At 40.7% G+C, this 12,807-nt stretch overlaps 1 protein-coding gene across 4 annotated transcripts in view; it reads right to left on the bottom strand.

The window, feature by feature from the left end:
* The window catches only part of tbc1d5 (TBC1 domain family, member 5), a 29,534-nt gene that overhangs the window by 9,389 nt on the left and 7,338 nt on the right, over nucleotides 1–12,807 (bottom strand). For all 4 annotated transcript variants that reach the window (XM_074612734.1, XM_074612731.1, XM_074612733.1 and 1 more), the window contains exons 2-15: nucleotides 11,421–11,472; nucleotides 10,609–10,727; nucleotides 8,899–8,956; nucleotides 8,625–8,733; nucleotides 8,340–8,429; nucleotides 7,186–7,260; nucleotides 5,696–5,763; nucleotides 5,452–5,554; nucleotides 4,866–4,954; nucleotides 4,677–4,727; nucleotides 4,431–4,500; nucleotides 2,034–2,206; nucleotides 1,765–1,907; nucleotides 622–728 (exon numbers count right to left, since the gene is read on the bottom strand). In XM_074612734.1, coding sequence (XP_074468835.1) covers nucleotides 622–728; nucleotides 1,765–1,907; nucleotides 2,034–2,206; nucleotides 4,431–4,500; nucleotides 4,677–4,727; nucleotides 4,866–4,954; nucleotides 5,452–5,554; nucleotides 5,696–5,763; nucleotides 7,186–7,260; nucleotides 8,340–8,429; nucleotides 8,625–8,733; nucleotides 8,899–8,956; nucleotides 10,609–10,708 — 1,236 coding nt within the window. In that variant the 5' untranslated portion in view covers nucleotides 10,709–10,727; nucleotides 11,421–11,472. The remainder of the gene's footprint in view (nucleotides 1–621; nucleotides 729–1,764; nucleotides 1,908–2,033; nucleotides 2,207–4,430; nucleotides 4,501–4,676; nucleotides 4,728–4,865; nucleotides 4,955–5,451; nucleotides 5,555–5,695; nucleotides 5,764–7,185; nucleotides 7,261–8,339; nucleotides 8,430–8,624; nucleotides 8,734–8,898; nucleotides 8,957–10,608; nucleotides 10,728–11,420; nucleotides 11,473–12,807) is intronic.

Here is a 12,807-nt window from a genome sequence, read left to right on the forward strand (position 1 = left end):
AAGCGAATGGAACTTTATCTCTAATATTATTTAAATGTTGCAGGTTCTTAACAAGATTTAAAAAGCTGTATTCATAAATTACACCCAGAATATGGAAGTATTTAACATGTACAGTATGTACTGTATCTGTGCAGCTTCCTCTTTCTTATTAACCAAATTAACCGGTTCATTGCCTGCACCTGTGCTCCATCTATTTACAGTAAACTCACTAATGTGTAACCACTGAAGTGTGAGGCACTGAAACATTTGCAGCCAATTTTAACTCACACCATTTTTTCACAGTGCAATAAGACTGTTTGGTCTACACTACGTGATGCTGCTCCGAGGATTTCCGCTCAGTGTTTTGTGTGTGTTTCACTTCTGCAAATCTTCTCCTACCTAGAGAAATTATTCTGTTGAACAGTATGTCCCCTTAACTGAACTGAGTAACTCTCACTTTCTCTTCTCCATTTTAACTTGTGACCGGTCAGGCATAATGAAGTACAACGAGACTTTCTGGGAAATTGAATTGTAAGAAACAGTAAACCACATAGCTGTTGATTTTGGAAACAAAATCAGCACAGTAATAACAGTACAATAATAATAATCCAGTTACTTATGCTAGTGTGGTTGTTTGCTTACTTTGGGATCTCGGAGGAATAGAGCCTTTTGCAGAAGGGAGTTGATGTCTCCTAATGGAGGGTAGTGCATTAGCAGGCCCAGGCAGGTCTGGAAGTTGCTAGCAATGACTGAAACAGACAGAATAACAAATGCAGTATTACTGATGCTGTGCACTGATTATAATGTAAATCTAACATCAGAATTTATTCAAATATAGTATGTTATTAATATGTGTCAAATTGTGACAACATTCAGAATTAGTTAAAAATCTGAGAGCACTCTGTGTCATGCTTAAACACGCTAAATGGACACTCACGTATTAGAGATTGCAATCCGACTTCCAAAAAAACAAGAAAAACAAGAAAAACAAGAAAACAAGAAAAAAAAAAAGAACTAAAACTTTAACTTTACTCGTCACATAGATACATACACAAAATTTGGCTTCTGCATTTAAGCCATCCTGAACATTTCGGAGCAGTGGGCTGCTGTAAAGCGACCGGGGAGCTCAAGGACACTTCGACATGCGGACAGGTGGAGCAAGGGATCAAACCGCCAACCTTATGATTAAACAACGACCCGTTATAGCCTCTGAGCCACAGGCGAACAGCACTATGCTGCCATACTATGAAACTTGGCAAGCACTGAGCAACTAGTCCTGATCACAGCTGCAGCACACTACATCCAGCGCACAATCAAGTGTGTCAAAAATGACTTTCTCTAAGCGTTCCCATCAATCTTTGCAGTTCTTCTACTTTCAGTGTTACCCTTCAGGAAAGCACCTCTCTGATGAACAGCTTCCTCTTTGTTCCAAGGACACTTTTTACAGTAGCTGTAACAGCACTCACTGCTCAGGCATGAAGTTGAAAGTGCAGATTGATTGAAATGCACACAGCATTTGGTTCCTTGGCATCGGTTCAATAGCAGCAGGGATTCAATGTCTTAGTTAAAGACACTTAAGCAGGGACGATGTTTTCCGACATTAGAGCTTAAGCATCTAGTGTGGCAGCGAAGATCTACTGTATTCTATTTAAACTAAGTAATATGACTCCATCTGATTAAATGAGGTGGAGTAAATCACCTTCTTCCAGTTAAGTGTTTCTTATGAAATGACATGCTACAAAGACAACACATTATTGGATTATTCCAGTAATAAATGGAGCGTACGAGCGTCTCGGATGTAGAGCAGCATGGCCACGAAGATGTAGTCCACCAGGTCCAGAGTGATGCTGTCAGCAAACAGGGCGTCCCACACCACCAGCAGGTCCTGGAGCGGGAACTCACGGCCGAACAGCAGACGTACCCACCGGCTGCAGGACAGACAGACAGAGAGAGAGAGAGAGAGAGAGAGAGAGAGAGATACAGGGTAACTGTATTTGTGCATTGTACACAGCTGAATGTCAAAATATAACTGAAGTACAAGTGTAAATACTGACATGCCGTAGATTTGCGGGGCGATCTCCAGCCGGTTGACGTGCATGTGCAGTTCAATGTCGTGCTTCTTCACCAGCTGGTCCTGGATGCGGTTGACTTTAGTTACTATGGCAACGGATGGCCCCGAGTCCTGGGGCCGTGCGAACGGGATGCTGGTCAGCATCTCTTCCTTACCCTGGAGCAGTAGTTCATTATGCAATTAGCATATCAATATGTAAACAAACATTCATAGCAGAATCTGTGTCCATATGATCAACATTTACTGGATATGTTGAAAAGGAGCAAATACAGGGTTTCTTTTTAGGAGTTTGAACAAAAGTTTACTTTAAGCCATAATGTGCAGTTTGTTCTATTTAAATATTGGAACATTCATTAAAAGTTACAAACCCTTTGTGTAATTTTTATGAAATCAAATCCCATTTTTGATTTATGGTCAGCATTTTTCAGCAATAGCCACTCAATGTATTTACACTCTGTAATTACCTCACTGTGTAGTAGTTTAGATTGTTAGTGGCGGAGTCCGCCATTCTCATTAGGGCTGTGCGATATATTGCGATTTTTTTAATCTAATTTTAGGAAAACTGCCATAGTATAAAGAACACACCACCGTATGCATACAATTTGAGTAAAATAAGTTTACTTTTTTTATGCAATCAGAACAGTGGGCACTACATTTGCATTTATCACAGTCCCTGTAACATCCAACATCATACTCTGAGAGGGCGCATATCTTCGCAAATGAACTAAAGTACTGACTGAATTAATCTTTGCATGTAAATTAAAAATTCATACAGTATCACCATCCATCCATCCATCTGCAACCGCTTATCCCGTTAGGGGTCGCGGGGGGGCTGGAGCCGATCCCAGCCGACATTGGGCGAAGGCAGGGTACACCCTGGACAGGTCGCCAGTCCATCGCAGGGCTGACACATAGAGACAGACAACCATTCACGCTCACACTCACACCTACGGGCAATTTAGAGTCCACAATTAACCTGCATGTCTTTGGACTGTGGGAAAACCGGAGTACCCGGAGAAAACCCACGCTAACACGGGGAGAACATGCAAACTCCACACAGAAGGGTCCCAAGCCGGATTCGAACCTGCAACCCTCTAGCTGTGAGGCGCCAGTGCTAACCACAGTGCTAACCACAGCCCCATACAGTATCACTTAACATAATATTGCAATATCCGATTTTTTCAATATTTTCTTACACCCATAATTCTCATGCAGGATTCAAATTGCCTACCGAAGCATGAAGGACTCACAGGACATGTATGTCTACTGTTCACTGTCCTACAGGAATATCAGAGCTGTATTAAGCTACTGCTAACGTAAACCCAACATTTCCTACTACTGCTAGTTCAAATTAAAAGCACCCAACTTGCAAAACACGGGATGGCTTTTAATGTGAAGCAATCATAGGAAACGCATGTATTTGTAACCACAATCATTCAATGACAGTAGTTATTTCTAGCACGCGACAGGCTGCACGGCTCCAACTTCTCTACAAGGTAACCAACTCTTCACTGAGACCAGCTGCTGTGTGGGAAACTACTTACACAGCATGAGATCAGATCACGGTTGCAATTATTATTGACCGACTTCTCTATGAAAACAATATGAATTTGTTTGGCTGCACTGTAAACAGAAGAAACAAATCACCGGCACCCACAGATAAAGAGTCTTGTTTAGTTTATTCTAGAAAAACAAACGAACGTGTTTCAGCTATAAGCCGTCATCAGCGTGATCACTCAAGACGCAATGCCAGTTTAAATATTTCAGGTGAGACACAGACCACTGTAAACAGATACACCAGAATATCCTCTAATGTACTGCTGACAAAATAATTGCTCTTTGTAATTACCCTTATAGACAGTTGATGGTTTTCCGTACAATAATGAAATTAATTTGTATAAATCAAGTAGGATCAAGCTTTTCTTTTTTCTTTTTTGTAAAAAAAATATTATTTTCTTCCTTTGTTTGATATCTTTAATGTTGTCGTTATTTATCTAGTCTGCTGATATACAGTAAGTTGATGTTTTGTGTTTATCATGATAAATCGGTTTATTTTAGTATGAATTGGGTGTTGTTTTGTTTATTTTTTAGTTTTTTTATGTTGTGTTTTGTTAGTAATAAAAAAGGTAGCTGCTCAAGTGTTGGTATTATTGCAGCATTACATCACTCTCGTCGTTACCCTGGTAACCATGGGTGTTATCAAATCAACCAGGACTGAAATCTGGAGGATTATGACTTGAATAGCCGTTTGTCAGCATACCATGGATAATGTCATGCCCTCTGTGCAGTCATTATAGCGCAATCAAACGATCTGGTGTTACAATGCACAATCAATTACTGTAATTACAAAGTCAAAAGCAGTTCTTCAGATCAAACTGACCTTCCTCACTTCCCTCTCGTAGCTGGAGAACCACGGCTCTGCTGTGTCCATCAGCTGTGAGAACAAGGCACTATAGACAGAGAGGTGTTTGTGTGTGTGTGTGACAGAAAGAGAGATGAACAAACAAAGAGGGGACATATTGAGAGATGGAAACAGACATATAAACCAATTCCAGTTATTTGAAGAGTAATGAAATTTCTGCATATGAACACTTTGGTATCCGTCTGATATTAGGAGTGTACTCACTAGGCGTCGTGCTCCAGAAACTCTGGGTTCAACAGACACTTCATCTCCTCACTATGGAAACAGAAAAATGGATCTTTCCCTAAACAGAAATATTTTTGTATGCCGACTAAAGCACAAGCAGGTCTAAAAACCTGTGTATGTCAACTAAAAAGGGTGAAAGAGTAAGCTTCATGGCCATGAGGAGCTGACCTGGGGCTGGCTGTCTCGCTGGCGTGCTGGAAGGCTTGATGGTCACAGTGCAGCACAAACACTATGGGCGCCAGCAACTCGTGCATCCCCTGCAAACGGAGAAGAAGGGAGTGTAAGACGTGAAAGGGCAGCGGCGAGAGAAATGATGGTTCATTTGTGGTCAGTCTTTCTTTAATAGTGATGCACGAGGTTTCTAATCTGTGATGACAGGTTTAATTTAGATATTGTTAGCCACTGCCCGGCCGTGTGTCACTTCCAGTTTGCAAAAAAGATGCTGTACTGGCTGTCTATTCATTCGCTGGCACCTGTTACAGACGCTGATAATGATTAGGTTACAAAGGCGTTTTGTTCTTTTGTCTGAGCTCACTGGGCACTGAGAAGCCCGCCCACACACACACACACACACACACACACTCTCTCACACACACAGATAAGCCTAGATTATTGACACAATGGCTCACTAAAAAAACCCAATCAGAGACATCAAAAGGACCAATTTTCAAGGACCTTTAAGAAAAAACAAAGATGTCTAACTTTAACATTTAAGCTCTGTGAATGAGCTGTTGGGACGATGTGTCAATTGTACCTGTTTATACAGTAACTGTTCATTTTCTCGGGCAAAACAGAAGAGGATGTCTGTCAGTTTGGTCCTCACGTCGTCGTCCTGGAAGTAACGAATCTCGGGGAAACTATGCAAATAGAAAGACAGAATGGAGCTGTTCACTTCATGTCGACGCCAGAAAGCTTTCAGGTGTTTAAGGTATATATATATATATATATATATATTTTAAAAAACGTAATAAAACAAATAGAATGATGGTGATACTGACGTTCTCAACACGTCCTGTTTGATCATCCCCTTCAGCTCTTTATCTTGGAAGAACTTGTTCCACAGGCTCTGGACAGGAGAGGAAGAAATAAGACATAGGAATAGGAACATTATTCAGAAGATTAGAGGAGCCACTGTGACTCTACAATCATTAGAAATAGTGACCATTCCATGAGTAATTGGAAAACTCAATCAGTAGAGGATAGATGGATCATACTGCCTGTTTTTTTTTTAAAGAGCTGTTTCTACAGCTTTTCAAAGCAATAACTTACCCAACTCCATTCTGAAATTGATTGATTAATAAATGATGCTAATTACAGACCAGACTCTTTGGTGTAATTCGGATGCCTTTTGTATATCAGGAATTTATCTAAAACTTCCCTAATTTCACAACAATAGAGTGCCACAGGAATGAGTCCTAAAACCTGGAAATGAGTCAGCATTTATGCACTTCCTGTTCCCTCATCTGGAAGTCAATGGGTTTTTTGAATGGGTTTTTAGTTAGATGCCTGAAATAAGGTCTGTGGTTAACACAAGCTCAACACAAACCGTGGTGTAGTTTGTTAAAAAAACTTTTTTTCTTCTGCCGATTGTATTGAAACTTCAAAATCATAAAAGTGGTGTTCATTTTTTGATGATTATCTTGCTGAACAAAATGTGTAAGTATCATCGTTTGTTCGATATAATCCAAAATCAAATGGAAAAATCCCATTGGCTGTTTGTCGAGGGAACCCAGGGCGATGCCAACTTCTTGGTTGGCTACAAAAATGCGTCATCCCTGGAGCACTCTATTTCATAGCTACATACCAAGTTCTAACAGTTATTTGCATTTAGTTAGTTGTGTTGAGTCAATAAATATAAATATTAATTCATTATTTGAAACTTTATTCTCATCATATATATTGAATTGTATCCTTTTCTGCAGACAGTTTTAAATTTTTTTTTTTTTTTAGCTAACCTGCTCTATACTGACTAAAATACCTACACTTGCAATTAATTTCAATTAATCAACAGGAAGTGTACCAATTGGACACGGCCTCTATTTTCTCTATAATTAGTACCAAATTGCTCATTCCTTTCCAGGAAACGTCCTAGGAACTTCCCTAGATGGCCAATAACAGCTCTTGTTTACTCTCCGTTATTATCAGTGTGGCTTTCTGAGTGCATGTCATCACCAAATCAGAGGCTATAAGTGGTAAAGCAGCAGGCAAATTAATTGTGAGATGAAAAATGAATGTGAGAAAAAAAACTAAATTAGTTTTTCGAATATTTTTAAACACTTTATTAATTGCCTAATCCAAAATCAATTCAATGGCTTCATAATTGCTTTAAAAAAAAATCTGTTAATGAATCACTGAAATAGTCTATAATTATAGCAACAGCACAGTCTGGAGGGAATGCATTAGGGCCACATTTTGCATGCAAATATGAAGCAACTGACTAAAAGGGAATGAAACTGACACAGTCACACACAGACACACACACACTCACCCCCTCATCCTGGGACAGCGGGTTGTTGACAACCAGGTCCTGCTGGCCTGCAGCCTTGCGAGGGTTAGTGATGTGCTGTGACAAAAAAACAAAACACCACAAACATGTCAATTACAGCCATTCACAGATCAGTGATCAGATAATTCATAAAGGGCTGCACTGCCAGAAATGCATGTCCATATTGTGACCCGAGTTTCCTCAACTACAGGAGCATATACGTTCTATTCGTTTTAAATGTTGGTGGTAGTTGAAACAGTGAGTAGTTCCTCAAAATAAGGAATAATAAAATTAATTTAATACAATAAATAATTAATTCTGACCACCATATCTAGAAAAATAATCAAGGAGATTATGTGTTAAAGGTACAGTTTGTAGGAATTGGTGGTATCTAGTGACATGGTTGCAGATTGCAACCAACTGAACACCTCTTCGCTCACTCCTCCCTTTCCAAGACTGCGGTAACGTGAGCCACCGAGTGCAAAACCGTGGTAACGCCGTTCGCCTCGTTCAGAGGCCATCCTTACCATAATAACACTGCTTAAGGAGCAACGGAGTCAAGCGGCGGCTGGCGGTACCACGGCTTTGTACTCTCACGTCTCACGTTACCGCAGCTTCACAAGCGTGCCGGTGAACTAAGGTGGCCTTCAGGTAACGTAAAAAGTGAAAGGCTCTCTCTAGACCCCTTGTTTGGTTTGCAAAACAAGGCGGGGTTAAAGGAAACGCTATTATGCCTGCTCTATGGGCCCAATGGATGCAGAAGATCGCCGGATGATCCGGGTACTTTATCACTCGGCAGTCGTGCCATTTTGGCTTCATGCGCCACTGAGCAACTCTCATAAGAATGAACGGGAGCTTGACTCCAATGCTGTATCCAGTTCTCTTTATACACCCATGGGACCCTCTCCTTATGTAGATATAAACAGCTCATTATAAGCTAACGAAAACACAACGATTCTTAGTTTCAGGTGATTATACACTAAAGAAAACATAGTAGAATATTATTTCATTTCTGCTAATAGATCCCCCGAAATGTTACACACTTTTCCTTTAAGCCATAATGCTCCACTATCGCAAAAACATTCTGCAACTTTGGGTGACTGTATAACCGTTTTCTCATCATGCTGAGGGAAACGGCCACGCTGAGGCGCACTCACCGTCTCTTTGATCTTCTCATACTGGGCCCGGAGCTCCTTGGTCTTGTTGATCCACTGCGTCTTGTCTTCTGGAAGAGCCTCCAGGTACAACTGCAGACAGATACAGGTTACCGCATGCTCTTAGAAGTCATAAACATGCAGACTTTCAAAACTAAACTCTAGGCCGCTGTTTCCACCAAAGAAGGTCTGCAAGCTGCCAGAACTGCAGTCTCTTATGCGGCAGGGAAATTGCCAAAGCCACTTTAATCAAACTGGATAGGACTGCTTGATCCACTTGGCAGTTACCTTCCAGCATACGCTCCGAAAGCGGCTGCTCCTCAGTCGACCGTTGATGCCTGCCTGCCGGATCCTGGCCAGGTAATTACTGTTCAGGAACAAGTCGTCCCATTCTTTCCTGTGCAGGGGGAGGAGGAGGAGGTAGAGGACGAGGAGATTTATGAGCTTCTCAGCCCAAATTGGGCACGGTATTCCATCTAATGTGTCATCCAGGAGGCTGGAGCAGTGAGCCGGGCCAAGAGTTTATGGTACACCTACACAAGAAAATACTGGAAACACTCACCTGTATGAGAGGAAGGTTGACTGGGACTGTGAGTAAGTGCTGCTGTCAAGAGATCCTCCTGTTTAAGCAGACACAGACACAACCACAAGGGGGAGATGTAAACAACCAGTGCAAAGGAGTGAAACTAGGAATCAATCATTTTTAAAGCTTAATAAACATAAACATAACCTTTGACAACTACCATACAAAGAAACTGGCCTGTTTACTGCTTCTAAATGACCAATCAGTTATTCTTTCTCTCGTCAAGTAGTGGAGCAAAAAGGGCCAGAAGCAGGGAAAGTGGCGACGGAGAGTAAAGCACCATACTCCTCTTCGTCTTTATTGGCGGTAATAAGTCTAATTTGGCCTCCAGGTGAACATGCATTCAAGTCGGAGAGCTGTCTATCAACATTAGTTACAGGAGTAGATCATTCCACAGGGACACTCAGCATGAATATTCATCAGTTCCACAACATGCCAGCCCCCAACATCTTCTCTCTCACACACGTAAACATAAAAACACAAAAACACCCTCAGCCTGGGGGGCGTCGCTCACCACGTCTGTGACTCACACTTCACAGTGAGCTCCACATTTCTTTTTTTATCATCTCTTTCTATCTAGAACTTCAAGTTCTAGTGACTCTCTCTTCTACGCTGTGCCCTTGTACTGGCCAGTTTTAGTATCCATCACTACTCTGAGTGTAAAAGTAGGTTTAATACTGACTGGGGTGCTTTTATGAACGAAATATCTGGAGCGGGGCATCAAGGACCAAATTAACCTCTGCCACTCTTTGAGGGTGCCGGCGCCCTCGGCCGACTTTACTGTCTTTCAGAGGCTATAGCAGTCTTGGTTTTAGAGCTAGAGTGAAGCTACCGATATCAAACTGAAAAAACCTAAGGAATCCATTGGTACCAACCATGTCATTCTAGCTTGTCGGGAAGGAGGCTAAATAACGCTCCAAAATTTTGGCGAGGAAAAACTAGTATGACCATTTTCAAAAGGGGTCCTTTGACCTCTGATCTCAAGATATATAAATGAAAATGGGTTCTATGGGTACCCACGAGTCTCCCCTTTACAGACATGCACACTTTATGATAATCACATGCAGTTTGGGGCAAAAACCATGCAGTTATTTGAATGCAGTATAAATGTGTTATTTTCGCCTATTCTAAAATGGAGTATTTGAATATTTCTGCATACTGGGGTCCCTAAACAGTCTTGGAATTGCATAAATTGGGTATCACTGTAAAGCTGAGACTCTTGTGGATCCAATGAGCCCAATTGTATTCATGTGTGATGATGTTAGTCCCCATAGTAGCCATTTCATTGTAGTGAGACCATTTTTTAAAAACTTGATTTCACTGTATAAAATGACCTGTGGTGACCTCTAGGTTAATCACAGCCTCCAACTAGAGACCTAGAGCATTCAGAGGATGGATGGCCTTCATAGCTATATTGACAATAAGAGGGTTCTGAGCAGTTTCCACAACAGGAGTGCTCGCCATCCAACTGCTGAAAAATGCTCTTCTTCCAGAAACCTCAAAATGTCAAATGCTTTTGATACCAGATCACAGCATGGCTTCTTCTATCGAGTTCCTCAAGGTCTTGGTGTCTTAAGAACAGTTCCAACACGACAGAAACACCAGTATGTTCTGAGTCTTTGACACTAAAATGTCTTTGCCACAGGTTGTGTTTGAGAGAAGTCTAGTCTACTGAGAGAGTTGACGTACTGCTGCGGTTCTTGTTGAAGTTATTGAGCGGGTCGTAGCCCGTCTCCTGCTGCTCGTCTGTCTGGAGCGGGTGGCGGGTCTCGAAATTGGGGTGCTGCATGACCGCGACCCAGCCGGACCTGGAGAAAGTAACAGACCAGAGAGAAACGAGAAAGAAAGAAAGAAAGAAACTGGAATTAAAGGTGCAGAGTGTAAGTTTCGGCGGCATCTAGCGGTGAGGTGTGTGCCAAGCGTACAGGAGAACTTTGGTGAAACTATAGCGAAAACGCGAATGGCCCTCTCTAGAGCCAATGCTTGGTTTGTCCGTTATAGACTACTGTAGAAACGGCCGGCTCCTTGAAGAGGACCTGCTCTGTATGTAGATATAAATAGTTCATTCTAAGATAACGAAAACATACTTATTAATATTATATTCCATTTCTGCCAACAGATCCCCCTAAATGCTGCACACTGTTCCTTTAAATCACAGTTTAGTGCAACAGAACAGCCAGCAGATCAGCTAGAGATTACAAAAACCACAAACCAAACTTATGTCATGTTATGCATGACTTTTGAACTCAGAAAACAATACAAAAACTCCAACTGATAAAGAACAGTAGCTTCCCACTAAACTGACAAACCTCTACTGATAGGGGAAACTGACCTTTGATCAGGGCTTGTACGGACAGGTCTTAAGTCCTCTTGAGCAGGAGTGTTATGGTGACCCTGACCTCTGCATGAAGAGTTGCATGCAAAATCTATCTACCGCAATAACCAAAGTCCCCCTGCCTCTAACATTAAATGCAGCTGAACTGTTTAATCTCTGTACTTACTGTCACAGCCTCGTGATTCTCCTCGGCCAAGACTCAGAAGAAAAGGATGACTCTGCAAGAAGAAGAAGAAACAATAATGAAACTAAACACCTGATGAATGATGAACATGGCTCTTAAAGGGGCAAAGAAATGATTTGGTGTTGTAAAAGGCATAAGTATCTCTAATAAAAACAAAACAAAGAAAAAGAAAACTAATGTTATGTACAAACTATCCAGTGGATTTCTACTATGTGATGCCTTTAAACATGATGTAGCTCTAGAATCAAGGAGGTAGTGGAGGGTAAACTCACCACTTTACATTTTAGCATAAAGCTTTGATATCTAATTCTCTCTTTATATTTATGAAGATCAAACTGTGATATACTGTATAATGAAGGCACAATGACATAAATCCTCATTAATAGCTATCAGTGACTATAACTAATAACTTTGGTCCCACTTGTGGTTTACTGCATTGTGATGATCACAAACAGAAGTGGCCGTTTATTTACCTTTTGCTGCATAAAATGAAACACTGATTGTCGTCAGTGAAGAATGGTTTAAATTAACATGAGGCACTTGAGCTGCCTGATGCCCCGCCATGCTCACTGTGATATATTAAAACATAAGAAGTAGGCTAATGAGGCCATTAAGAAGTCAAATTAATGCATTCATTACATGTTTTGATGTCAACAGACTGGTCTTCACATAACACATAGACAGTATTAAACCGTGCATCCGAAGTTATTAAGGAACTATTATACAGATTTGAGAAATTTGTTGTTGCTCATGAAATGAAAATGAAAATAATGTAATCAGATCGTCTGCTGCAGGGCGAAGCTGTGATGTGGGTATGAGGTTTCTGTTATATGTTGGTGTTGATTAATATGCATCTATACACAGATAATGTCCTCCATGCTTTGTGTCGAAGTACAGCATAGTATGGTGTCAGAACATACTGTATAAAATCACTAAATTACACATATCTGATACATGAATAAAAAAGCAATAACATGGGTAAATAAAATATACAAAAAATATTAATATTCATTAGAGCTAGTCGATTAGTCCATAAGTCATAAATAAACTAATCTGCTGGTTAGAGCATCTCAAATGTCAGGATTTGATGCTTTTCTTTGTCTTACACAATACTAAATTGTAGGGCTGCAACTAACGATATTTTAATTGTCAATTAATCTGTTGATTGTTTTTCTCGATTAATTGATTTAGTTGTTTGGTCTATAAAATGGTGAAAAATGTCGATCAGTGTTTCCCAAAGTCCAAGATGACGTCCTCAAATGTCTTGTTTTGTCCACAACTCAAAGATATTCAGTTTACTGTCATAGAGGAGTAAAGAAACCAGAAAATAGTCACATTTAAGAAGCTGGAATCAGAGAATTTGTACTTT

The sequence above is a fragment of the Sebastes fasciatus genome, chromosome 17 (assembly GCF_043250625.1).
Source record: "Sebastes fasciatus isolate fSebFas1 chromosome 17, fSebFas1.pri, whole genome shotgun sequence".
Classification (NCBI taxonomy): domain Eukaryota; kingdom Metazoa; phylum Chordata; class Actinopteri; order Perciformes; family Sebastidae; genus Sebastes; species Sebastes fasciatus.